Source organism: Harpia harpyja, chromosome 13 (assembly GCF_026419915.1).
Source record: "Harpia harpyja isolate bHarHar1 chromosome 13, bHarHar1 primary haplotype, whole genome shotgun sequence".
Lineage (NCBI taxonomy): Eukaryota > Metazoa > Chordata > Aves > Accipitriformes > Accipitridae > Harpia > Harpia harpyja.
Genome location: NC_068952.1, coordinates 15,708,853 through 15,734,668, shown reverse-complemented (window position 1 = coordinate 15,734,668; position 25,816 = coordinate 15,708,853). Strand labels below are relative to the sequence as shown.

Below are 25,816 nucleotides of genomic sequence, written 5' to 3'. Positions count from 1 at the left end.
ATATGTAAATAAAGACAGAATCAAGAAATCACTTTAATTTTATGTGTACTATACAACCAATAAGTACAGGATCTTTAAGCAATATAAAAGTTACCTAACATGTTTTTGTCTTGTAAATGACGGTAAATCAGAGAAGACAGTTATGTTATTTATCTCTTCCTTCTTTTCATTACCAAGTTCTAAACCTTGTTTTGGAAGCAGTTTGGGAATTACTAGAATAAATTTTTGTTTCTTAATAAAATGTCAATTTAACTAGGGGGAAAAAAAACCCATAAAAGTTGTTTGCCAGTTCTTAGAAGCGATGTAGTTTGCATCTTTGGAAGTTATTCTCATGGGCTTACTAACATCCCAGAGAGACTAATTTATCCATTTAATAAATATAAGTACCTCTCCAAATTGAAAGCCTAACAGACATAGAATTCCTAAATTTTGTAACTTTTTCATATTCAGTGAAGAAATTTATTACAGAGGCATAGCTAGAGATTTCTTCAAAAAGGTAAGTACATTTGTATCTTGAAATTCCATAATAATATAATTAGTTTAATTTGATAGTTTTGAAATTATGCACTTTGTAACGAAGAATTTGAAATCCTTGAGTTAATGCAAGTTCTCCACTTAAGTGCGAGGCCAACATTTTTTTGTAATATCTTTATGTATAATATTCTGAGATAAAAATGTTATATCAGAAAAACATTTGGTGAACAAATATGTTAAAAATAACACATAACTTTAAAGAGCTTGAAAGATACCACATTAGTTTGTCTTTCCCATTTTTATGTGCATGTAGGGTTGCTCACCAGGGAACATTCTTACGCTCTGGTCTGCCAAGTGACTGTTCAGACATTGACTCTCTGACAACAAGTCTTAGCTCTCAAAAGACACCTCTGGCTTTAATCTAGATCTTGTCTTGCCTATTTTCAAAACAGTACATCTCATACTAGTGAGGATGTCCATGGACAAAGAGCTATACCTAGTTTAGGCTAGCATTTCACCAGCATAGGCTGAATGTGAATCAATTATACTTCTACCATTAACCAAGTATCTGTCAAATTGATTAGACTGACTTCCTAGCATTTGAATATTTGACAGAAATGTCTGTCTTCTAAATTCTGTGCAAAGTTATTACAACATTATATATTGCAAGAATTAATTCCCATATTAACTCTATGATACTGAAACAGAGATAAAGCAAACTTCTGAGTTCAGGTCAAACGCGGTTTTAATTCCACTTTATTCTGCCAGTTTTTGTGGACCTGTCCTATTGAAATACATCAAACAATGATGCAAATATATTCTTAAACTTTGCTTTTTGAATTATATATGCAAAGAACTAGGAAAAGATGCCTAGCACACTTTACTATGCAGTTTCATATTTTGGGTGTGAAAACTTGTTTGTATTTAAATACATGTTTAGGGCAGAAGCATTCAAAAATAAACCAGATAATGTGTTATAAAATAGGTAGAACTGACTAATGCTAGTCTTCATATTCAAATCCATTTCTGACCAACCTGGAATTCCTTTCTCACCACTTTTTAAAAGTCTTATGTCAGTACTAAGATATAGTTAAATTTGAACTGAATGAATAAACAGCTCTTTTTATTAAAAATAATAACAGGAATGCTTAATAAATACTAATTTTGTAGTTTCATATTGTATATTTTCTACTGCATCAGATTAAATTGCTAGTGTAATGTTAAAACGATTAAAGTAATTTTGTAAATGTTAAACTGAAGACACCTATAGCAGGTCATCAATCAGAGTCAAAATCCATTTCCTTCCAGGATTTAGAGGCATTTCTTTTGTATTGTTCAAGTTCCTAAAACAGAAACATACATACATATTAATCTAATCTCCTCATGACTAAAAGTTATAAGATACATACATTAGCCACTTGAACATCTAAAGCATGTACAAACATTTTTCACTGTAGAAAAAATGTACTATATATATTCTTATCTTTAACAAAATTATACTAAAAGTGCTATAAATTTTGTCACATTTGTTCTCATATAGGGAGCTGGATTTTATTTATTTATTTATACCTAGATACTTTCTAGGGAATAAGAAATTTTGTCTTTTCTTAGACATTCAGTTTGAAAAACCAGGCTCCCTATGAACATGCAAAAATGTAACACTACATGTGTTTTAAAAACAGAAACCGGAATTATCCAACAGAAACTACTGTTTCACACACATGAAGTCAGAGCCTTTCAAGAAGCAAAATGGATCGGTAGTTCCTTAAGATTACAGAAAAGAAACTAGAAGAACAAAAGAACAAAGCCTACCTTTTTTTTTTTTTTTTTTAAGCACAGAACTGAAATGAACTTCTGTAAGTTTATATGTCACCAGTGTGATAACTTAGAGAGCTACCAGTGGACCTCAGAAACCCCTGCAGAACACAGGCTTGTCCAGAAAGCAGTAAGCAGAAATATATTTGAGAGGAATGCAATGGATGTTTAGGAAATCGTCATACCATATCTATTCAATCTATAGTACTGGATATTTGTGGAAATGTTATTCATCATTGTTTGAGGTTTTTCAGGAAGTGTATTACTCATGACAAACAATGATGCCATGCTTTTACTTCTGTTTTGTTTTGGTTTTCAATTAGTAGTTAAAATATTCTTTCAGGTGCTACTGTTTAGTAGATTGAAAAGTTAGCATCTCTGTGTAAAAATAAAATGCAAGCCCAATGTGGTAATTAAAATTATGCATCTTCTAGATAGTAATTGGATTATTAAAAGCAAACAGAGGCTCAAGTTGTGGAGGTATAAATAAAGCTAATTAGGTATGAAAGATGAGGCAGTCTACATTGTGCTATACTTGACATCAGCTGAGTACTACCAAGGTAGACAAATTACCTCATTTCAGTCAAAGTGCTACTGGGAATTTTGAAGCCTATAATAAAAGGTTCTAGCAATGTTACCAAATAACAATTTCATCTTCTGAATTTTATGTAGTGGTGCACACTGTCAGAAATTATTTCTGAAGATTTTTTCAGCAAAAATTAATTTAGAAAGCACTAAGATTGCTTTTCATTCATTTAAGAATATGAAGGCTTCCAGTGTATTTGCAGGAATATGATACTCTAATGAGGTACTGTTAGACCTAACCGTGTACTGCTTGCAATACAAAAAAAGTCATCATACCTTACTTAGATCAGGAAGAGAAGTGGACATAAACCAGTGATTAGTATAAATGTAGCAAAGACCCTTAAAAGTGGGCATGTGCTTTATATAATTGATATTCTGATTTTTAATAGAATGGACTTGACAGAGTAAGGGAGGTTTCACTGTAGGTATACAGATACCAGAACTGACAAAAATGACAAAATTCACACCAGGTGAATTTAATAGAAGTATTAATTCTCAATCCGGAGCACAGAGGGAGGAAGAAGAAAATAAAGGGCAGAGCAACAAAGAAACAATCACCTAAAAATTTTATGGAGATAATAAATGGGATTTTCTCTCTCTCAGGAAATAACTTCAGCAACTTTGTTAGCAGTGCAAAATTTTCAGAAAGCACCACAGATTTATGAGCAGTAAGAGGATTTTTAATTAGTGCATATTCTTTATGATGCTTGCAGGAGTCTAGTTTTACAGTTGAGTAACTCATAGATGACTGACACAGAACATACTGTGTCTAGTCTAAATCTAGTAAGTTGCATTATTAAATACAGCTCTAGTACTTCTGAACTGTTCTCTCTCTAAGCCAGTCTTTACTCAGTATTTTCACCCCCTCGTTATTAATATAAAGTAATTATGATCTTGGAACATACTGAACTGTTGGAAACATGCCAACAGTTAGGAATAGAAAGAATACTGTGATGTTTTAGGGAGCACATGTAACCTGGTTTATGCTAAGTAAATAATTTCAATTCTAACAACTATCTCAAAGGCTAGAGGAAGGGGTAAAATTAGACAATGAAGTTTTACATATAATGACAATGCTGTCTGGAGGTTGTGTCTACAGGTATTGCCTAAATAATTAGCCTTACAGATTTGTCATCTGACTAAACTGTTTCAAGAAAGAGGCAGATAATTTAGCAGAATTTATTTTGCTGTAATTTTAGCTAGCTAGAAGGCAATTCAGTGTAAAGGCAATTCAAAACAATACAGAAATGCAAAGTATCTAAAACCACAGTATATATTAAAACTGTATAGCTATTCTGCTACATACAGAAGTACAGAACAAAGAGATAAATATTTGTTTTGGAGACATATCTAGGTAAGACTAGCATTTAAACAATGAGGAATGAAAGAAAGAAAAAGGGATGAAATGGGAGGATATTTAAAAAAAATAATCTTTAACAGATTCAGTGATTCAGGAGGAAAAATGCTGTCAGGGAAGTATACTTCTTTAGTTTTCATGCAAAACAGAAAGTAAAATAAATCCCCATCAGTCAGAAATGTAATGGAAAAATCTCTCAAATGCAGTTTAAAGATCACTCCAGAGACCCTTTTGAAAAAGGGTGCCTTCCTGCTCATAAAGTCCTATACTACAAACATAAGCAGAATTCTGGAATATACTATAACTATACAATCAGCTAAGAGATCCTCTCCCCAAACTGAAAGAAGATCCTACGAAAGAATGTATCTCAAAGTATGCCAAATGTTCACACTAGCATTATGCTTCCTTTGTTTTCCGGGTACCAAGTGTATGGGGCACAGATCAGATTCACAAAGAATTAACTACTGCAATTTAAATATACTTTCAATGTAAACATTATTAGTGCTAGCAACTTGTCCTAGATGTCTCAACACTGGTATAAAGCAGATTTTAATTTTTTTTTTTAACCTTAATGCTTCTGTATTTCTGTGTTTCTATAAATTCTTCAGCTGTCAAATGGAGCAGATCACACCTAATCTCATAAAGGGATTGGGAAGAAAGACTTAACTGATGTTTGTGAGGCACTCAGATAAGATAACATTACCACACATTCTCAGTGAAAAAAAATTAATACTTTTGTGTTCATTGAAGTGTCTGAATGGCAGGTTGAGAAATAAGGTACACAAAGAATAAGGATGATGAAAAGAAATACTGAACAATTGAATTGAGACATCAGCAAAATAGTATATGATCATGTAATTAAAGACAATACTATAATGTCTACAAACAAGGAGGAAAATTTAAGATCGTAGGAAAAGCCTTAATTGTTGCATTTCCTCAGTTCTGAGGGACTGATATGACTTTTAACTTTATTTTTCATGCAGTTTCTTATTGAAAGTGCCCTCAATCTGGAATGTGGTGAAAATAACCAAGTACTGAAGCAAGGATTAAAAATCTTAAGCACTTAAACTTCAGTAGGAGATTTAATAACAGTGCTCTAATAATGCTCTTTAAGTCAGTTTAAAAAAAAAATAAAATCTTTTGTACCCATTTAGACATGCTTTCTTGTGAAAACAAGAAAGCTTATTCTTGGCAGCTGAGTAAACACCCTAAATAACTTTTTCTCCTCAATATGAAGACTAGCACTTCTCCCCCTCTGGAGAAAGATGCTACTGCTCTGCTACCCGTGTTAAGGTGCCTGTTGTACTTCTCTGCCCAGTAACACTGATCTGACCAAGGAGGTTCGTTGCACAACGTGCAATCTTCTCTTTTGTTGAATGAGACTGAAATTGTCTCCTGAAGTTCTGCAATATGGTCACGTCAGCAAAGTATGCTGAAAAAAATACGGCTCTCTTTCTGTTGGCCAACAGAGTCCCCACCTCAAACAGACAGCTGTGGATCTGACACTGAATTGACTTTTAGTTGTGAATGACATGGTTAATTAGGTTACTCCTACTTTAGGGGAAATAGGACTATGCTTCCTTGCGAGATGTTATAGAACCTTCCCTTCTTCTGTTTATGACTTGCTAAAGGCTTAACAGTTACAGCCCTGTTCATTGAGATCTGCTTCCATTACTTCTTGTTAGCTGACACCAACCTACACCAGGCATCTACTTTTTCTTTTTTTTTTTTTTTGAGTATACTTTATGGCATTAGGCTTCAGCTAAAACTGGCACCAATCCCTAAAGAAATACCTCTGTGTAACAAGGACCAAGTCAGTGTGAACTTTGGCATTGTGTGACGCTGACTTCCTAAGCACCTGACTGGGAGGCTAACCAATTCTTCGAGCTCAAGGTGCAGTCAAATGTCCAGATGAAAAAGGTCCAAGACCTATTTTAAGTATTAGCAGTACAAAGCATAACATCATAGTTAAGACCTGAAACAAACAAAAACCTTTGAGAAGACATCTTAGAGTACTTGCCTCTGTGGTAGAGAGCATTTCTAAAGGAAACAAAGACACCCCCATGAGCCATCTCACTGTCACAAACACTTAAAAGGAACTAAGTAACAAGACTTTCATGCACTCATAGGTGCTCACAGATGCAGGTGGCATATGTGCAGCTCTGTCAACAATATTGTTTTAAAAGATCTCACTCTTATTCAAGTTACGTGTGTACCTAAAATGAAATTAAGTTGACCTTAAAGCATCACAACTCAAAAAGCTAGCAGAGAATGGAGAGAAACTGATGACAAGTTTGCCATGTTGTTTATGTTTTACGTGGACTGTATGAAGAGTTAACAGCAAGCTTCACGTTTAAGGCCTAATAAATATGCAAAATGAATGTTTTTCTTCAATCTTGAAAGCCCTGCAAAGAGCACAAAATTCCAGTAATTCCTGGAGAGAATCTGCTAGTTAAGATATACATTAAAAACGTAAATTCCAAAAAGGTCCCCTGGTGCTGTATTCTCTCTCTCAGAGCTTAACTCCAGAGAATGAAAAAGCAGTAAACAATTGCAACAGCACTATCTGATATAAACCTACACAGTGTATGCCTGTGGGGTAAGAACTAGGAAAAGAATTCAGAGAAGACATAGTTGAGAGAGAGAGATGTGCTCTATCTTGAACAAAGGTACAGTGAGGAAAAGGTAGCCTCAGACAGCTTTCCAGAGCAAAAGGGTCTAGAAATGGAGTGGTACGTCTCATAGTTAACTCTGAAAATATTAAGGAGGCAAAATAATATGGTCTAAAAGAAAACACTTTTGTGGCAGAATGCTGATGAGCTGGAGTCTTAACTTCTACAGCCAAAAAGCATTTCATAAATACTAGCTGACAGTACATGGGAGTAAGCCAGTTACATTCTTGTTTCTGTACTTTTTTTTTCTAAACTGTTTTCTAATTTTATACTTGAGAATTTAACCTTTTACTCTGCTAGAGCATACAAACCGTAGCTGCAGAGAAGCCCTTTAACCAAGGTTACAAAGTTGGAATTGATTTAATAGATTGCCAGTTATCTATAAATCTATTACAGTATTATTGAGCAGTTCTGATGAAGACTGAGTCAGTCAGGTATGCTAGTTCTTCTATCAGACTCAGTGACAGGGGCTGTATTTTGTTTCAGTTGCTATGTTTTTGTGTTTATTTTGCCTTTAAAGCTTATCTTTGAGATAAACAAGCAAACTGTTATCACCTAGAGTCCAAAGTGGCATATTCATTAACTGAAAGTAACCAAGGGAAATAGTAACATGCACTTCAGTGATTTTAAAATATACGCTGTTGTCATATGAAATTTTCATTTTGCATTATGTCCCATTAGCAACATGTTGCATATTAAACATCTTAATATACTATTCCTCCTACGCAACAGATACCATGAACTCTATAAAAGAGTGTTAGACTTACGATGCATTTAAAATCTTCCTTTAAAAATAGGATTTTTTTGCCACTTTTTGTATAACTGGGAAATCCAAAGACACTTCAAGAATCACTGCAACTACAGAGTTCTTTTCTTTTAGATGTATATTGCTATCCTGGTGCATTCCAAATTGAATGAAAGTCTTGGAGTATAAAACATTTTAATAATGTGCAAATAATCTTGTAAAAATTGAACTTCATGATAGAGAAGTTTAGGAAATAGCTCTAGATAACAAAAGTAATTTTCTCTTTAATGCTCAAATTACTTGTAGTAGTCCAACTAAAAGAAGCTACTGGTTTGCAATGCCCTTGAACTGATTAAGATTCTAAAAGCCTGTCTCTTTTGTTTAAAACCAAAAAATTAATAATTTCCTGTATGATTTAATCAACACATACCAGTATCTTCTTTTGCAAGACATAAGTATTATCTAAAAATAACAAACCTAGTACACCATACAGTTATTTTGAGATATATAGATACACTGGGTATGAGATTACATTATAAATTCCAAAAGCAATGTGCTTTACAAATTTTAATGATTTCTAAGACTGCTCTTGATGTAACCAAAATTCAGAACTGATGCCTACATTAACAGGATATTACAGGTAACATGCAAGTTCAAAGACTGCAGGGGATTCTTGAAATTGCTTTATTCTTTTACATTATTAATGTATTTCTTTGGATCAGGTAACTATGGGTTTACTGCCTTATGCAATCTAACTAAGCTCTACAAAAACGTGACAGCGACAGCAGTAATAATCTAATCCTTTGGCTTTCTTTTACAAGCATGCAAAAAGATGAAATTTGCTACGGTATTTTAGGGTTAGTTGAGATTAACTGCAGTGCGATTCAATAAAACTCCCTTTCATCTTAAGAGTGGGGGTCTGTAAAAGCATGTGAGATCTAGATTGGTACAATCCATCATCTTAAAGCACTCTTAGAAAAAAACCTCCTTTAACCACAGTAACTTGGTCCACAAAGAAGTTAAATGGTGTACAAACAGCCCACATACATATAAGCTGTGAGAACAGAGTGGAATGTTTCTCAGTCATTCTAGCAAAGAATTTTCTGCGTGTGAAACAGATGAATCTATACGAAATAGAGTTTCCAGACTCAGTATGTGATAATTCTTCCAAACAAAGAAAAATACACAAATCTTGGATTGATTTTAACAGACCCATACGTATGTTATCAATAAGACTGTATACAGTATTTCTACTCACATGATGTTATACACTGATATCTATAAGGCAACGTTCTGAACTTCATCTAGTTTGCCATATATTTTTTCTGTAAAATTAATTCACCACAAGCATAGGGAAATGCAGAAACACTTCAAAATTAGTAAAGAAAAAATAAAAGGCCCTTTCCCCACTAAAGGTCTTTCCTGGAATTCAGGGGTAAGCCAAATATCACTCTGTGGAATAACTCTGTTCGCTCTGTTTAAGATAAAAAGTACATAGCCTGCAAACTCAAGTCAGAAATGTTATCATCTCAGTACCTTTCCAGTTTAAATAGTTTTGAAGTAGAAAGACAAAAATAAAAAAAGTAAACAGCCCCCACCCCAAACCTTGATACCACTTCCTAGACTTTCTGCTAGTCAACACCCAAATGAGAGCACAGGGTGCAGAAGTGAAAAAATTACTGCCAAGAAAGCTTCACAGCTTTGCTTCAGTATTATTTTAGTGAATAATTCTGGAAAAGAAAGGGAAAATTTGGATTATTCATTTCTAAAGAAACCACAGAGCCAAAACTTTGAGATCTAACAATGCTCTACTGGCTAGAAGTGTACCAATGGAAAAAAAACCCAACCAACTACTAGGCTGAAAACGAAAGTTGAAGTTATTTAAAGGCAAAAAGGGGACTACGAGCGTATTCTACAATTAATTCAGCAATGCCGGTGGTTCTGGAATACCTGACTGTGAACAGCAGTTGGAGAACTACCACACACCTGGTTTTTCTGAGCTCTCATGATATCGACTTCATACTCGACGTATTGCAAATCCTGTGCAGGGTCCTTGGTATCTTGTAAATCACAGAAACTCTAAAAGAAGAAATGACAAACCCCCAAGTAATAAATTTTAACTTCTGTTCTTTTAACAAGAAAATGCCACGCTGCAGATCTAATGGAAGTATTTGCTTTTAATACAAATGTATTAAAATCTTGCATTTATGGAAGAATTCTGTGCTATAGGACACAGATTAGATTAAAAACCCCAAATCTTAACATTGGTAAAATGATCAGAAAGTAATAGTGCAGTTAGATCTTAAAGGAAAGAAAATATTCTCATTTGGTAGTTGTTTATTATTCTCTCCTCAAAATGAAAATATCCTTTCTGGCCCATGACATTTGGGCATAGTTAAGGTTGCTCTTGCTAGAGCATTTAACACTTAAGACTAGAATTCAGTTCTGGTTACCAGAAGCGTTACTTCAATAGCTGAGAAATTCATTACTATCTTTTTGCCAAATACCTGAATTTTCATTGACTAACCTTGAAGGAACTATAACTTTAATTCCAAAGAAGCAAATACACTAATAGAAAGAAACACTATCAAATAAAGAACTTCTTTTAAAATGTTGTCCTGCAGTTTTTTCCTTACTCATTACAAACAGAAAGTAGCAAGAAGGCAATCATACAAATGATAAAATAAAATAAAGCAGAATTAGACTTACTATTAGATGAGGTGATGGAAAAAGAAATTTACAATGCATAAAAATAGCTTTAAAGTTTAAAGCATATTTTGGAACCAAAACAGAAGACTGAGAATCTACTTGGAAAATCTTTAAATCTTCTTTAGACTGATACCTTAGAACACTGATGGAGCTTGCAAGATGAGAAATGTATTCATTTCTCCAGCTGCTTCAGGGGGAGTACAGCAGTTATGGGGGGCAGGGAATGTTTGTTTATTGTGTTTTAAAAAGGCTATGAGGAAAATTAACATGAAAAATAACAGCTCTGTATAGTTTCTGAAAAGTAAAGTTTAGTCTTTATCATGTTGGGCCATACTGTACTGAGAACGGCATCTTAGTGATAATTTATTCTGGTCACAAACCACCTGAAATAATTTGCAGGCTTTGATATGTACCAGTCAAGCGAGCGGGAAGGAATGAATTCAGATTCCTTCTCACCAAGAATGGAGATCCATAGACTGAAAATTAGAAAAAGCCCAGTTTGTGCACCATTGAGAGACAGTTTCATAGCCCTGACTGACTTCCTTGCCTGCCCAGGTAAGCTGCAGAGCAGGAAATGGACAAGGTTAGAGAACCGTGATACAGTCTAGTACACAAGGAGAGAGCAGCAGCCTGTATTTGCTCAGGTCAAATAGAAAAGAATTTTGATTTCCTAACAACAGCAATTACTTTTACTGAAAAGAAGTATTTGGGGGTTTGCCTCTTGGGACCAGAAACTTCTGAAATATGTGCAAGATTTATCACTACATAGGCGCCAAGGGATTCTAATTACCTTGCAAATCCAAACACTTCCCAGAGCAAAATGACAGATTTTGGCAAGGAACTCTAACACGCTCGCCTCATTCAAAGCCTCATGCTCTAGGAGAACAAGGACCAGCAGCTTGCTGCAGCCAGGAAGAGCTCTCTTCTTGGAACATCACTGTCATTTGGTTTAGATATTAGGGGACATGTGACCTTATAAAATTCCAAAAACACTGAGTATAGCTTGTGTCTCAATATAATGAAAGGCAATGGTATAACTTTGGAAAAAACAGAGGGTTACATCAGTACTTCCATTATTACTAAATCTAGGAAGGTGACTGAAGATGTAGAAGCTAATGATCAAAGCACTACTACATACAAATCTGTATCTTTTAAATTTATGAATTAAAAAGGTTAGAAGAAACGAACTGCTAAGTGAGACTGAAATTCCAGTCACCGGGCTTGAAAGAAAAAAATTAGTAGTGATATTACTACTATTCTGTGTGAAAAGAAGCTGTGCAGCAGACATGTAAATACTTACCTTGGGAGGAAACGTTTTCTCAAATACTTTTTTCCACAGTTCCAAAGGTGTGTTTGCATGCATCTTTCCGATATCACTATCGGAGGCAGGTGGTGGTCCTAAGGATTACAGCACAGCACAAAGTGATACAAGTATGTTGTCATAACAACATAAATTATCAAATCATTTTGGATTATGATCTACCTAATTTAATATTTTATCTTCTACAGTGACAAGCTGCAACAAGTTTGAAAAAGCATTGATCTCCTACCATGAAACGAGCTGAGTGGTATTGTACATTATATTTTCTTTCAGATTTAAGCTTGTTGGTACTTCACTATTTGAAGTAGTCCCAATACTTTATTAAACTGTCTGACAAACCTGCACAAGTAATTCTCAATAATATAAATATTGAATGATAATTTTAAACTTTCTAAGCCATTTCCTTCAATAATCTGTTAAAACTGATGCTGATGTGCTATAATTTATTTTTTATTTGCTTAAATTTTTTTCTTGTTTTCAAAAACAATTAAGCAACAAACACAATGAACAGGAAATGACCTAACCTATTTGGCTCAGTGAATCCAGGCCTGCTGGTATAAATAGAGGTTTGCTGTGATCCACCGATACAGACTTGCTAAACAGAAAAAAGAAAATGTATCAAGTGAGCATTTAGCAATCAATGAAAAATTACATTCTTCTAGCAAAGACTAGACTCTTACTGGGCTTTGCATACAAATACATGCAAATAAAAATCTACTCAATACTAGTGGTGACCATGTTTCTAATCCATCAGTTTTGGAATCAAAACCAAGGAGTTACCACTGTCCTGTGCAGAGATAGGCAGCTGAGACACAGGAGTCAAAGTCCATGAACAGGAATCTTTCAGAGATCACATTTAAGAAAAAAAAAATGTTTTGGTGATTAGAATATTTTTATTAGGTACTTTTAGACTCTGGGCAAGATATTTAATAGTTAGACAATAATTACATTACCTTTTATCATAGCCAAATGCCAAATGATTAATAAGAACACGGGCTTTCAGCAGGAGAGCCTCAGATTTACTGGTAAACTAAATGAATCAGAAAACAAAATATACATTATGATCTTCCATCACAGAAATATTACATTATGTCGTCCACATAAAGGATTTCAGATAGAGCCTGGCTAATTCCTGACTTCAATAAATTTGGTATGTATTCACTGAATTTACTAGAATAAAAATCTCACCCTCCCTTTCCAAAACATGAATGTACTTGTCACTGAATGTATAGATCAAGAAAGATTAAATGAAAAATAGTATAAAGATTAAAGAATAAATTCTAAAATATTAATTCAAAACTTTTGAAGTATGCACATTGAGACACAAATCTTTTGCCTAAGACTAATGACTTATTAAGATTTTAAACTACATTAAAAATTATCCAGAATACCATAAACATTTAGAAATGTAATGAATAACTATAAAATTGTTCACACATCACAAAAGCAGCTTGATAGTGGCAGAACTGGTACAGATTTATCAGAAAGCAGCTCCCAGCATATCTTCTCAAACAGCATGCTTATTCCTGTCTTTTGTATCCTATATCCTATATCCAGATTCATGTCTTTGAGAAAGAAGTCAGACCCCTACTGTGGGAAATGTAAGTTTCTCCCACTCATTTCAATGGGAATCAGGATTGAGCAGCCAAAGTTTTAGGCTCCTAGCTTTTAATTTTTAATTACAATAATGCTTAAATACTTAAAAAAAAAAAAATTAAATTAAGACAGTTGTATTCTCAGTTAACAAAAGATGAAATCATGTGTCAAAGTACAAAAGCTGTACAATTTTACATGGATACAAATGGACGCGCTGTGATTATAACAATTTAAAGCAAACATAAATTGTCTGGTAATCAAAATAAGCCACTATTAAATATTATTTATTACATAAATGATGGTTGATACAATTGGAACCATCTTCTGATGTAGAGAGAGCCCAAGAGGCAGCTTTTTTGGATTGTGAACTTGAGCATGCATGTTTCTGCCTTTACTCAGAAGGTGATCTGCCAAACTCAAAATCAATTTATATAGCCACATAAATACTTCATTGTCCTCATGGTTGGCAGTTCCTACTCATTACTGTAAAAAAAATTCCTGCCTTTACTCTTCAACACTCTAAGTGTGATAATCTGGTATGCTTAACTGCTGTGAAGATGAGCCCTTGGTTCTAAGTTTTTAAATCTGCCGAAGCCAGGTCGCTATATATAAGTTCGTGCTTCTACCAAAAAGGCCAGTTCTCTAATTCTATCTAGGGTGATCAGTTTTGCCCATCCTCCTTTCTTGTACCAAAAAAAATCTGCCAGACGTGCAGTAAACTCAATATGGGAACTGAGTTGCCTAACAGATAACTATTTTTATTTAGTTTTTGCTGATACTGGGAATTATGTAGTTTGTTCACAAGGTATATCCATCCATCCCCTGCCAATACCTGTAACCTGTTTGACAGATTCGCCCATGAAGAAAGCTACTGTAAAACCAATTAAATCCCGTTTTCTCTAGGAGTTTTATATTCCTATTTTTTTAAATTTTTTTTGTAACACAAATATTGCTCATCTTCTCTATCCTTAGTTAGAAAGTGAATATACACACCACTAATGATGCTCCATAATAATGTGAAACAAATCGAAGTGTCTTGCTTATTATTTTCCTCATTTCAGAGTCAAACTCCTGAAAAAGTTGATATCAGAACATATACATAAGAAACAAAACCCAAAATATTACAGCTAGAACTTTTCATTTTTTGTATAAACTGCAATGCACTTAGGCTACAATATATGAGGCTTTCGGCTGTCAGCATAATTATATCTTAAGACAGAAGCAGTAACAGCCTACTCTGAAAAGAAATTTCACAATTTCCCTTTGTTTCTTTTTTACAGAGGGAGCCTAATTCAGGCAGTATGTTAGTCCAGAAAAAGTTTCTTAGTTGGGAATGTGTATTCAATTTTCAATTGATTTGTTTCATTTTGGTTTAGATTTTTAGAAGTAGAAATACTGCCTACTAGAAGAATAAGGATTTTTTCTTTTTGTGAAAATAGTTAACTTTCAGTAAACCTTTGGGTATATGCTCTCTAAATTGTAATACCTGCAAGATTTGAAAGATGCATAAAAATACCATTTCATCAATGTTTCTTTAATATAAGATCATACAGACGGCCTTCTCTGAATAAAGTGGGTGAAAACCTGGTCCCAGAGAAGCCTGCAGGAGTCTGTCCATGGACCCCAAAGGAATTAGGCTGTTATTCTCTGCTTATTACATGAAAGTCACTGATTTTTAAAGAGGTCATGGCTCAGCATAAAGCCTCAGTGTGACAGAAGGCACAGTACCTTATTAATAAAGAATTAAGTAACTCAAAGAGTCAGCCAACTATCAATGCACTATGTAGTCACCCAGAGAAGCACAGGCTGTCAGCACAGGCTGTCAGCACGGCAGCTAAAAACCAAACATACTGTTCTAGTTTCTCATGATCAAGTGCTGCTTATAAATTGAGTATGCATTTGTTTGGATTTTTAATGTCCTGGGAGAGAATCCAGCAGTACTCTGACATTTCTTTCCTCTCCCCTCTAAGAGACGCAATTACTCACTTGTCTCTAAAAAGTTTGGTACTTAAAAAAACAGTTCCAGACTGAAATGATAGTTTACTGTTCATGCTGCCACAACTACCAAAAAATCTGACCAGCTGACTTGAGAGATGCCCCTCTTTCACTGCCATAAACTTACAGCTCCTGTCAGAAGGAACACATGGAGCTGAATTTCTCTCATTATAAAAGAAAGTCATCAACATGATGTTTTCTTGCTTCCCTCTTTGGTCTGCAGCAACTTGTATCTCAACATTTTCCAAGTACATCTCAAAAATCATCAGTCTGAGAGTGTTTTGTGAAGGAATGACAGTATGCCTTCCATAATGCTGTTGGATGGAAAGATTTTTTTTGTGGTAGAAGGCTGACTGGCCGTACTTTTCTTCAAATGATTACTATTATATTACCAAGATTTTAGTATATAGGATCTTTACCAGGAATCTTTTAATTATTAAAAAAAAATTAATTATTACTTACATGAAAAATATCATATTTGCTTCCAATTATCACCAAGGGTATTGGAAAAGGGTCAAGTAGCTCATAATCCTATTAAACAGATATATGACAGTTAAGCAGTGTAAACAAACTGTAGCAGATTCCAACTGTTAAAACAACTGAAAGGGGTTAAAATTAATTCACAGAAGACAAGCTCTATTTTTTCAAAACCTTAAGTTAGATGAATAAACTTTAATGCAATATCCATACCATATTCTACAATTTTCTCATTTTCTTCATAAATGGTCAGGAAATAATCCCTCCGAGCAGTCAGAACACTTACTGGCATAAAAGGGCTCTTACACTACATACTCCAGCTCCAACATTAGATGGGAAGGGAAGAGAGGAAAAACCTCATATATTCACAGAACTGCCAGATTGGATTAGTAGAACTGGCTTTTTGACACATTTCCCATCCTTGCATCATACCCAAAGTAATACAGACAAAAGCTCAAGAAAATTAAGCTGAGTGATTTGCTTGTGTCACATGTCTGTCCTCCCCACATCACATTTTCCAAACTCTTAAAAAAGATTTAATGTGATTTTCAAGTGTTTGATATCAGCAGAAAGAGGAAATGTCACCTAACAACCATGAAAATGCAAATCAATACCAATGGACAAAAACAGCTCCGTGGGTGTAGATTTAACTGTTAAATAGCTAACTTCCAATAAAAGTTTTAATAAGTAGATTACAATAATTCTCAAGTTATCTGGAAGGTTTTCCTGTAGTCCATATGAAATGAGACAATCCCCTTGTGTTCATGCAAGCATTTAGTCAAGCTGCTTTGGTTGCAGCAGAGTGGAAAAGAGATGTGTTGTAGCAGAGGTTGAAGTAACTGTTCCCTTCTAAAACCAGTTATTTCACATACAGGTTAAATGACAGTCAGTATATTAGGAAGAAGCTGCACATTCTGAAAATCCTCTACTTTGAGAGGAAAAATAATGGCTTCACTCATACACTGTCAAGGCAAAAGCTTTGAGCAAAATTATCATAACTTAAAGTTGGGTGTATGGTATATAGAAGTGGAAAAAAAATTAGTTTTAGTTTCTTAACTAAGAAAAAATTAATTCAGGATAACATCAGGAACATTAAAATGGCATGCTGAACCCTATTTGTCTTTTGACTATGGAATTAATTTTCGACTATAGACTACTTTAAGTGCATCCAGCCTTTGTTAAACAAGGTCTGCAATTGATATACTAATGCTTTATCATCACAGCCAATAACTCTTTATCCAGGCCAATGGAATATGTCTAATCCTTAAAAAAAACCTCTAAGAACCTCATCAATTCCTGTTTATCACAAAAGTATGTTTAGTGATAAAAAGGCAAATAAAAATCTGAGTAAACTGTCATTTATTTTGACTGTAAGACAGTATTTTCTCCCACAAAATTGACATACTTTTTTCTTGAAAAATGATGAAAGTAAAAAGAGAACCAAGGAGTAACATACATTTTTGTTTGCATCCTTTCTGTTTTTGATAATGAAGACTAAATAGAAATTCTAGTTTAGAAGGTACAATTGTGTTCCCTACAGGGCAAGTACAACAAGTCTTCTCTTCTTAACAATTAAGAAGAGAATTCTATTCTTTTTACTTATTGAAAAAAGCTTGCAGTTTTCCAATATGTAAGCCCCTATATGTAAACTTGACACTGTGGTCATGATTTACTGCCGAGTGTGCTTGTAGGAATTTTCTTTTTGTGAATTACCTTCTCTAAAAGTAAAAAACAAAATCATAATCCAGCAGATCTCAAACCCTATACTCTACATTTACTGAGTGTTGCATATGTTGCTTTCTCATAAATTTAAAGTTACTTTTAAATTTTTGAGCTATATAAGCATTTGCTGCATTGCAGCATTTTATAGAAGTTACAGTAACTAGATTTATGTGCCAAGTCTTTGAATTGTTGAATACTTATTTATGCATTATATACACACAACATTTGCAGAGGTTTAATGCACAATGACTTTTCATTTCTATTGCACATAATCTAGTTTAGCTTTTCCAGAGATTTAGTTAGCAATTATGTTTAAAGGACTGATGTTAACATTTCTGAAACTTTATAATTTAATTAGTTGTCAGATTATCAAAAGGCATTGAGTTTGTGATAGACATTTAAATAAATGCAAAGTATATAGTCATGTTGATGGCTGTTATAACTATATTCTTTGCTTAAATTTGTACCTTCAGCTAGTCTCTTGCTAGATGACTTTTGCACATTCTAGTTTTCATCTTCATTTTAAAAAGATGGGGGGGAGGAAGCAAACTGCTACTCTAAAACTATTTCTTTTGATTGGTGTAACATGCCATAACAATCACATTAGATATCTAACAAAAAGATATAAGAAACCTTTTTTCCTTGTTTCTGCTCTTATTGAATTTTTATTAAATTGCTATAATTTTCCAGTGAACAGGTTCATCTACATCAAATGGATTTTCAGTCATGCATAAAAATCCAAAAGAGTTGTTTATGATTTTCAAAAGCATTATCTTTAACTGTATAAAGGCCTGTGACATCTGGAGAAAATATTAGAAGTAACTTACTGGATGATCCCTCTGCAGATTGTTCCACATCCTCTGTTTAATTTCAGTAGCTACTTCGGGATTTGTCTTTTCTAGTTTGGTTAAAATTTTGTTCATGTGGTTCCTGGTGACCTGCAGAAGTTTCTCCATAGTAGTCCAGAGTTCGTTAGGTTTGGACAGATCCAATACAAGAACTACAGCAAATGACCTATTAAAAAGGCATTATTTGGTCAAATCTTTAGCGCATCAGACAATCAACATTTTCATATACAACAACACCTGTAGTACAAATGCCAAAAGCAACAAGTGTGAAAATACAAATGCTAAGATAGAATTAAATGTGACAGCAAAGGAAGATGGCTTTTAAGGATACTCTGAGTTCTGAAGAAACCTTTCCCTTGTCTCTTGTTCAGAACTATTACTTTAGCAACTTTCCATCAGAGGTTTTGGGGGGACTGTATATATCAAACTTTGTTTCTGGAGACTTTGTTTCAAAGCAGTAAAGTATGCAAATATCCTGAGACCATTTAGCTCCTTCTTCCTGTATGACTGGGCACTTCTACTATCATGTATCACTGCCATCTCATAACTCTACAATCCCAGATGAAGCAATGTTAGCAAATGGTTAGGATCTTTCTTAACCATTAATGTATTAGAAAGTTCTATACTTCCATTATTCTTTTGTAATATGAAATGGAAAAAAACGGTTACAGGCAATATTCTGTGCCATGGACTGCACCAGTTAGCTGGAACCTCAAATGGGTGTATGAGAAAGTCTTGTGAAAGATAAACGGAAGAAGTCAGAGTACTCAAGACATACTTGGCAATTACCAGGCTTTTAAAGGTGGATTATGATGAGAAATGCTTTAATATAAACTCCTCTCCTTCCAAAACCCTGCCTCCCCAAACTCTAACTCCATTAAAGTGCAACTGTAAAGAAGAACACTGCAAATGCAGCCATTTGAATGGATGCAATCATCCCTTCACATTCCATCCTGACCTGAAAAAGGGGATTCCAGACCAGAGTGGTATTAGAAAGACTACAAAGCAAAGTGAATGTCCAATTTCACTTTAAAATCCTGTGGGGAAAAAAATCTGGTGAAAAGTCTCTTGGTGAAACTAGATATAGTTCATGGAACTTTTAAATAAGCAAATTGCTTGACTACAGACAGATGAGAAAACCAGTGAAAAGCACTTAAGCTGAAATGGTAGAATTTTTGACTAGCATGTTAGAATACTGCCTTATGAACAGAAGCGGTCTTACAGAACAATGTTGCTACCCATTAAAGAATCTTAAGACCATCCACATCAGAAGATTCCTTATCAGTAAAAAGAGAAGAAAAGACTGATGGAGGTAGAGCTTAGTTTAGTTCATTTAGACAATAGTTGAAAAATGATAGTTGATTCCCCCCCCGCAAGCTCTTCTAGAAACAAAAAGCTTCACATGCCAGAAGTGAGGTTTTTTTATTCCTTCTGTCTTAGTCTCTCATTAAATAATGGCATTATCTCAATAGTCAAAGCAGCAGCAAAAAATCCAGAGATCTTTTTGGTCACAATTTTTTGCCTTGTTTTTCACCCCAAAATACCGCCCTTCACAGAGATAGCATCTGCATTTGCATACAGAAGTAGGAAGCAAGTTTTTATTTTTCGTATGCCCCCAAGTTGCTTCCTCTGCTCTTTCACTGAGCATAAAGATACTATGTCTTCTCTTTTTCTGTATTTCTTGTTCTATCTACTTAAGGCCAACCTATTTCCTTCATGTTATCACTTTCTCTTGTTGTTGGAGATTGCTAAGAACTTGGCTTATTAGGAGAGAACCATGAAAAGAAAGGTCAAACCAAAGTATCAGTGGTATTACAACAATTCTTAGAAAAAATCATAAATGTTCTATCTTACATTTTGAAAGAGTTTTCCACATTAAAAGGTCTAGAGATTTACTTACATTTGAAGGAAAGCTGAAATTAACTTTGGAATTCTAATATTAATCGCTTACCTTATGTTGTTGCTACTGATTGGTATTCGAATCAGTTCCAGTAATGAGGTTCCACCACCTAGTTCCCAAAAATGAGCTATATCTTTAGGCTGTGAAAGAGTTTCTTTATGTTAGAAATGTGTGCTTCCATGCAACACCAAGAGAAGATCTTCATCTGATAAACTGGCTTTTCATGCAAGTGACTCAGAACAAGAACATATATTATTACACTAGTATTTTCTGAAAAACAAACCAAATAATAAACTCCCCATGTTCAAGAAATCCCATACAACACTTACAAAAGACTCCTGGCATGCCTATGACTGTCTTGATAAATTACTACAGTAGAGTAAAAAAGTCAGGAAGCATGATTAATGATAAACATAAAAAAAATCAGGTTCTCTTCCCTTTCTTTTTGTTTATTGCAGCTCAGGACTACTGCTTTTTAAGAAGTTTGCAACTGGAAAAATAACTTTCTACCTTTGCATTTAGTTTCTGGGAAAAGCTTTAAGTGATTTTTATCTTTCAGTCAGATTTTCCACTCCCTGCTTCAGTAATAGAAACAGCAATTACCTGCAGCAATACTTATTGCTGCTGGACAGTGTTGTGCTGTGCTGTGATGGGAATGGGTTCAATATTTCTGTTAACATAATCTGCAGTGCAAAATTTTGCAATATGGACAAGTAACCCAAAAATTTAATTATGATTTAACATTCTCCAAGATGACTGCTTCTCTCACAAAACTGGTTGTAAAGTATTTTCATCAGTTTGTACTCATTTTGTGTATTAAAGTTAAAGGCATGCATACAATGTTACAATGGGAAAATAAAAGCACTCAAACTCAACAAACAAGGTAGTTTTTATAAATTAATCCGATTGCTTTGTGTTATACTTTGGTCTCTGATCTACTGTGTTTTAGTGAGAAGGAAAAACATTACAGATTAAAATACAAAATTAAGCTAGCTAATTTAAATAAAATTATATTAAAAACCCCTTTTTGTTTCACAAACAATAAACTAAAAAAACTAAGATTCTTATACATAAAAATAAAACACATATATTATTTTTATGTGTGCGTATATATATAAAGATATAGTAGACTATACTTTCTGAATACTCACTGTATTGTGTCTCCTCGCCCTTCTTCCAAAAGTATATTCCAAGGCTAAAGTTGGCTTTGAAATCTCTTCCCTATGCAAGGAAAAATAACTTCATTTTGTCAAGATCCTCTAAATAAAGCAAGCTAATTCTACAGTTATTAGATTATATTTATCAGTCAGTTCAGAATTTGGCTTAGAAACAGCAGCACAGAGAGGATGCTTTAAGGCAACAGATCTCACTTGCTGAAGACAGAAGTAGCAGCACCAACCTGAATAGATGGCCATTTAAGCTCTCTAATACTGGAGAAGGATTGAAGGGGTCAGACGACAGGTAGTAATGAAGGGAAGTTAAGTTTATCTGTAAGTGATCAACTGGTCACAGAATACAACATCTGTATACATTTATTATGAATCATCCCACAATATAACTATTTATATAAAATTCTAATCCACAGTTGAAAACTACTTTTAAAAATTTAACACATACCTCTCAAGACACCTCAGTATAATAGTGGTCTTTCCCTGGAAATTAAAAACAAAGAAGAACCCTAGTGTACTGTCATTAAAACATAAAAGTTGTATCACTAAATGAAACTCACTCATTTAACATTCCAATAATAAAGTACTGGAAAAGCATAAACTCAGGTAATTGTTTGTAGCCTTACAGTGGAAACTTAACAGCCAACTTTCTGTCAGAATCAAGTTACACTACCATTATTATAATTATAAACTAATAGAGATGACAAATACAGTAATAGGAATAGTGGGCTTAAAATTAGACATTAGTGATCAACTTGGCTAACTCTGTTAAACTGCTTAACAGTTTTTAATTATTAATAATACATTTATGTAACGTTTGGTTTCCACTGGAATTAATTATTACCAATGAGATGGAAATAAGAATGCTTAAAATACAAATAAACATACATAAAAGTATGTCTTTACACTGTTGAAATTCAGACGCTGAGTACCATACCACACTGAAGGGGTTAGCACTTCTACAGTTTACTCTGGTGTCCTTTCCCATCTCAAAAAATAAGTGAATTTCAGGTAAATCTGAAAAGTCACTGTATTTTCTCTAAAAAGATATTATAAAAGTGCTGATTAAGAGGTTGCACATATACCAATCCTTCTAAAATAAAACTTGTATTCTTAAAAATAGGACTCACTTGGTCAAAAAGGCAAATATTTCTTTATTTACTTTACAAATGAATGCTAACAGAAGAAAAATATGAAATTACTAATGACCAAACTTATGGGACAATAAGGCTTGCGGAATCATGAGTTTGCAATCACTGGTGAGGCATGTTCAAATAGGTCTGACATAATACAGACACAATTCATAGCAGGATGTCAAGGCCTCTATCTACAACAAAACTGGTATCAGTACACTCAAACTGAATTGTTACCAGTTAAACCTTTACAAGGCGAAATTTGACATGTCAAACAATTAGAGAGTAGAATTATTTACGGCAGTTACTTTTACAAAAATTAATGAAGCCAAACCTCAAAGAATTAGCACATCACTGATAACAATGGTTGAAATTTTGACTCTCCAAACCATAAACTTGAACCTCTGCATTGTAATAATGTCTCATTGGTCCACACTCTGTGGAATGCCCACTCTGCAGAATCAGAACATGACATATTTTGTCTTTAGAAGAATTAAGTGGACCTTCATATCTGAAAATATCAGCTATTTTCCCTGCCACAAACTATGTTTGAAAAGCACAGAATTGAACAGTATTTAGCATTACCCCATTTTTATTTCCCATAAATAATATTGATTTTTCCCAAACTTCCACACGCTTGCCATCGTCATCGGGGTTTTCTCTCTTCTCCACTTCAGCTATAGCAAGATCCCATAAAGTATCACTAGTTGGAAAAAACAAAGAAAGGTCATTAGAGAAAAACAATGGACGCTAGGCCATAATTCCTGCAAATATCTAAACGGATAAATGAAGGGTATTGCCGTTTATTATTATTATTATCTGTTATTATTATTGTTTCATATCACATGCCCTCTGCTTGTCGAAGTACTTCTAACAAAACCAGGTTAAGTAAAATTCCTCAGGTAACCCCAACAGCCGTTTGTGGCACACACTGAGTAAATACCAGCTGTGTGGCGGGAGGTTTTCTTTTGACTACGTTTAAGACAACTTTAAAAGGTTTTCTAACGATTAAGGCTTTTCACAGCACCCTGCAGCTCAGGCTGGCAGTCTCTGGAGTGGGGAGCTCCCGGCCGCCGGCACCGGAGGAGCCGGTAACGGGTCAGTGGACTCGGGAGGGCTCCGAACCTGTCCTCGGTGTCCCGGGGAAGATACTGCTCGGGGAAACGAGGGCTTCCCCTTTTCAGGCTCCCCCATGGCCACCTGCGGGGTGGTGGGTTAGGCCTCCCCCTTTTCTGTGGGGTCCCTGACAGGAGCAACCGGCTCGTCGCTCCAAGGGCCAGGCGTGCCCCCATCCTGCCCCCGGCCGCGCTCGCTTTCGGGGACAGAGGCCGAAACGGCCCCTTCTACGCCTGCCTTCCTGCCTGCCTCCCTCCTCCAGGCTGTCCTCCCCGGCCGCCGGCTCCTTCCCCACACGGCAGCGGGGGCGAATTCCCCTTACCGAACCCAGACAGGGCCCCCCGTTACCTGGCCTTGGGCATCGCTCCTCGGGGCCTGGGCCTGGCTCCCCGTCGCCATGGGAACCGCGCAGGGCACGCTGGGCGGTGTAGTTCCGCGGGGAGGGGGGCGGAAGGGGACGGAGCCCGCTTCCCAGCGGGGCCGTGCCGCGGCCTCGCCCCGCCTTCCGGCCCGCCGCTGGGCTCGCCTCAGCCCTCCTCGCTGCCGCGGCGCTGTCCGCCGCCAGCCTGCGCGGCGCAGGGGCGCCCCCCGTAGCCGGCAGCGGTGCGGCGGGCGGGAGTTTTGTTTCTCTGCCGGTTGCCCGCCCTGCGGCGGGCTCAGCCGCCTCGGGGGCCGGGGCCGCGGCCAACGCCGCCGCAGCCGCCGCCGCCCCTGAGGTGAATTAGAGGCCCGCGGCGCTTCCACCGAGGGTCCCGCCCGCCCCTGGGGCCCCGGAGTTGTTCGTGGGACCCGCAGCTGCCTCTGTTTTTCGGGTGCTGAAAATGGCGCCCCGCCCTACTACCAGAGTGAGCAGAGCTGGTGTGAGGGGTGGTGGAGCCGCTGGGTCCTTGGGAGACCTCCGCTGTAGCCCTTGTTGTGAAGAGACAAAATACTTCAGCAGCGGAGAAGGCCAGGGATGAATAAAGTCATAAATGGCGGGAGTCTTTTCTTCTACCTCAGCCTTAAGCGTTGGCTGCTAATAAACTCATGGTCCCCAAGATAGTTTTGTTAACAGTGGAGGGAGTGAAACAAGGCCTGAGAGAGTTCCCAGCCCCTAGTAAGTGAACTGCTGTATAAGAAAATAAGTGCAATTATTTTGTAGTTACTGGGGCATACAAATCAACTATTATAAGTGTAACTAAAAGTAAGATGCTGTAACAAACAGGAGACAGGCTAGATTATTTCAAATATGATCTATCAATCAAACATCAAATCCAAAGATCATGTTAGGGTTGGATTAGAAAGGAGGATTTAAAGGGTGCAGTAAAACAGCGGGATGACCCAGCATATCAAAAGGGATATAGGATGTAGGTGAACCTGACAAAACAAGTCAAATATGTCCCCTATGTCAGCAAAGTGACCCAAAATCCAGGACAGCAACTACAGCTGACCTTCTGTAGCTGACTAGCTGCTTCGCCTTTTGAGAGACTAGAGAGAGAAAAATCCAAGTAAAATCCTCTCTTATCTGTTTGATCAAAACCAGGAAAGTGGCTTCATTCATAATGATTAACTCAGAATTAATTTTAACTGTTCTTTCTTCCTTCCCCAAAGAAGGCTTATGTAACTTTCTACAGATCCTGAATAATACTTGTTCTTTAAAAAGAGTTTTTTCTAAGTTGTAACTTGTATAATCACTCAGTTCCAGTTCCAGTAGCTTTCATATGGTTATTTTCGCCTGTCTTTATTTACTTCCAGGTTTTTACATGGATCTTCTAAAGTATTTGCTAACCCCCTATGGAAACCATGGTCTTGCTAATTAAAATCCAGAAAGAAACTGCATTGTTTAGTGTTGTACTGTGGCAGGTCATGCGGATGCCTTTCTAAGTGCATTTCTTTCAACAATTTCATTTCAACGGAATGTTTCTGTTATCTTGGTATATGAAGCCAGTGCTGATCTATAATCAGCAGTTAGAGGTAGTAAAAACCCTGGCCAAAGCTTCTCTTGCTCTGACAAAGATAGCAAAACTAAGGTAGGAATTGCTTCTGGCACTGATCTAGGCATATATTACTGCAACAGCAGGAGTGTAAGACTAAAAAGCGAAGTATTTTTATAGTGATTTACTCACTGGCAGAGAGGTGGCTAATCTCAAAGATGCTGCAGTACAAATCTGAGCTGGGCAACACAATATAAGGGTGTACAATT

The 25,816-nt window shown here is 35.8% G+C and overlaps 1 protein-coding gene across 3 annotated transcripts; it reads right to left on the bottom strand.

Moving 5' to 3' along the window:
• Window positions 1-9: 9 nt before the first annotated feature.
• Window positions 10-24,174, bottom strand: DYNC2LI1 (dynein cytoplasmic 2 light intermediate chain 1). Of its 3 annotated transcripts, XM_052806371.1 has the most exons (14): window positions 23,983-24,171; window positions 23,104-23,221; window positions 22,323-22,424; window positions 21,834-21,868; window positions 21,368-21,437; window positions 20,268-20,356; window positions 18,296-18,482; window positions 15,732-15,800; window positions 14,268-14,345; window positions 12,632-12,708; window positions 12,203-12,273; window positions 11,658-11,755; window positions 9,635-9,727; window positions 10-1,817 (listed from the first exon to the last, which is right to left on the bottom strand). In XM_052806371.1, exons 1-14 carry the CDS (start codon window positions 23,994-23,996, stop codon window positions 1,752-1,754), a joined length of 1,167 nt encoding a protein of 388 aa, XP_052662331.1. In that variant the 5' UTR covers window positions 23,997-24,171; the 3' UTR covers window positions 10-1,751. The 3 variants fall into 3 exon arrangements, with proteins under 3 accessions (XP_052662331.1, XP_052662332.1, XP_052662333.1); XM_052806372.1 differs by lacking the exon at window positions 14,268-14,345 and having other exon boundaries at window positions 23,983-24,174; XM_052806373.1 differs by lacking the exon at window positions 22,323-22,424 and having other exon boundaries at window positions 23,983-24,164.
• Between the last annotated feature and the right edge of the window lie 1,642 nt (window positions 24,175-25,816).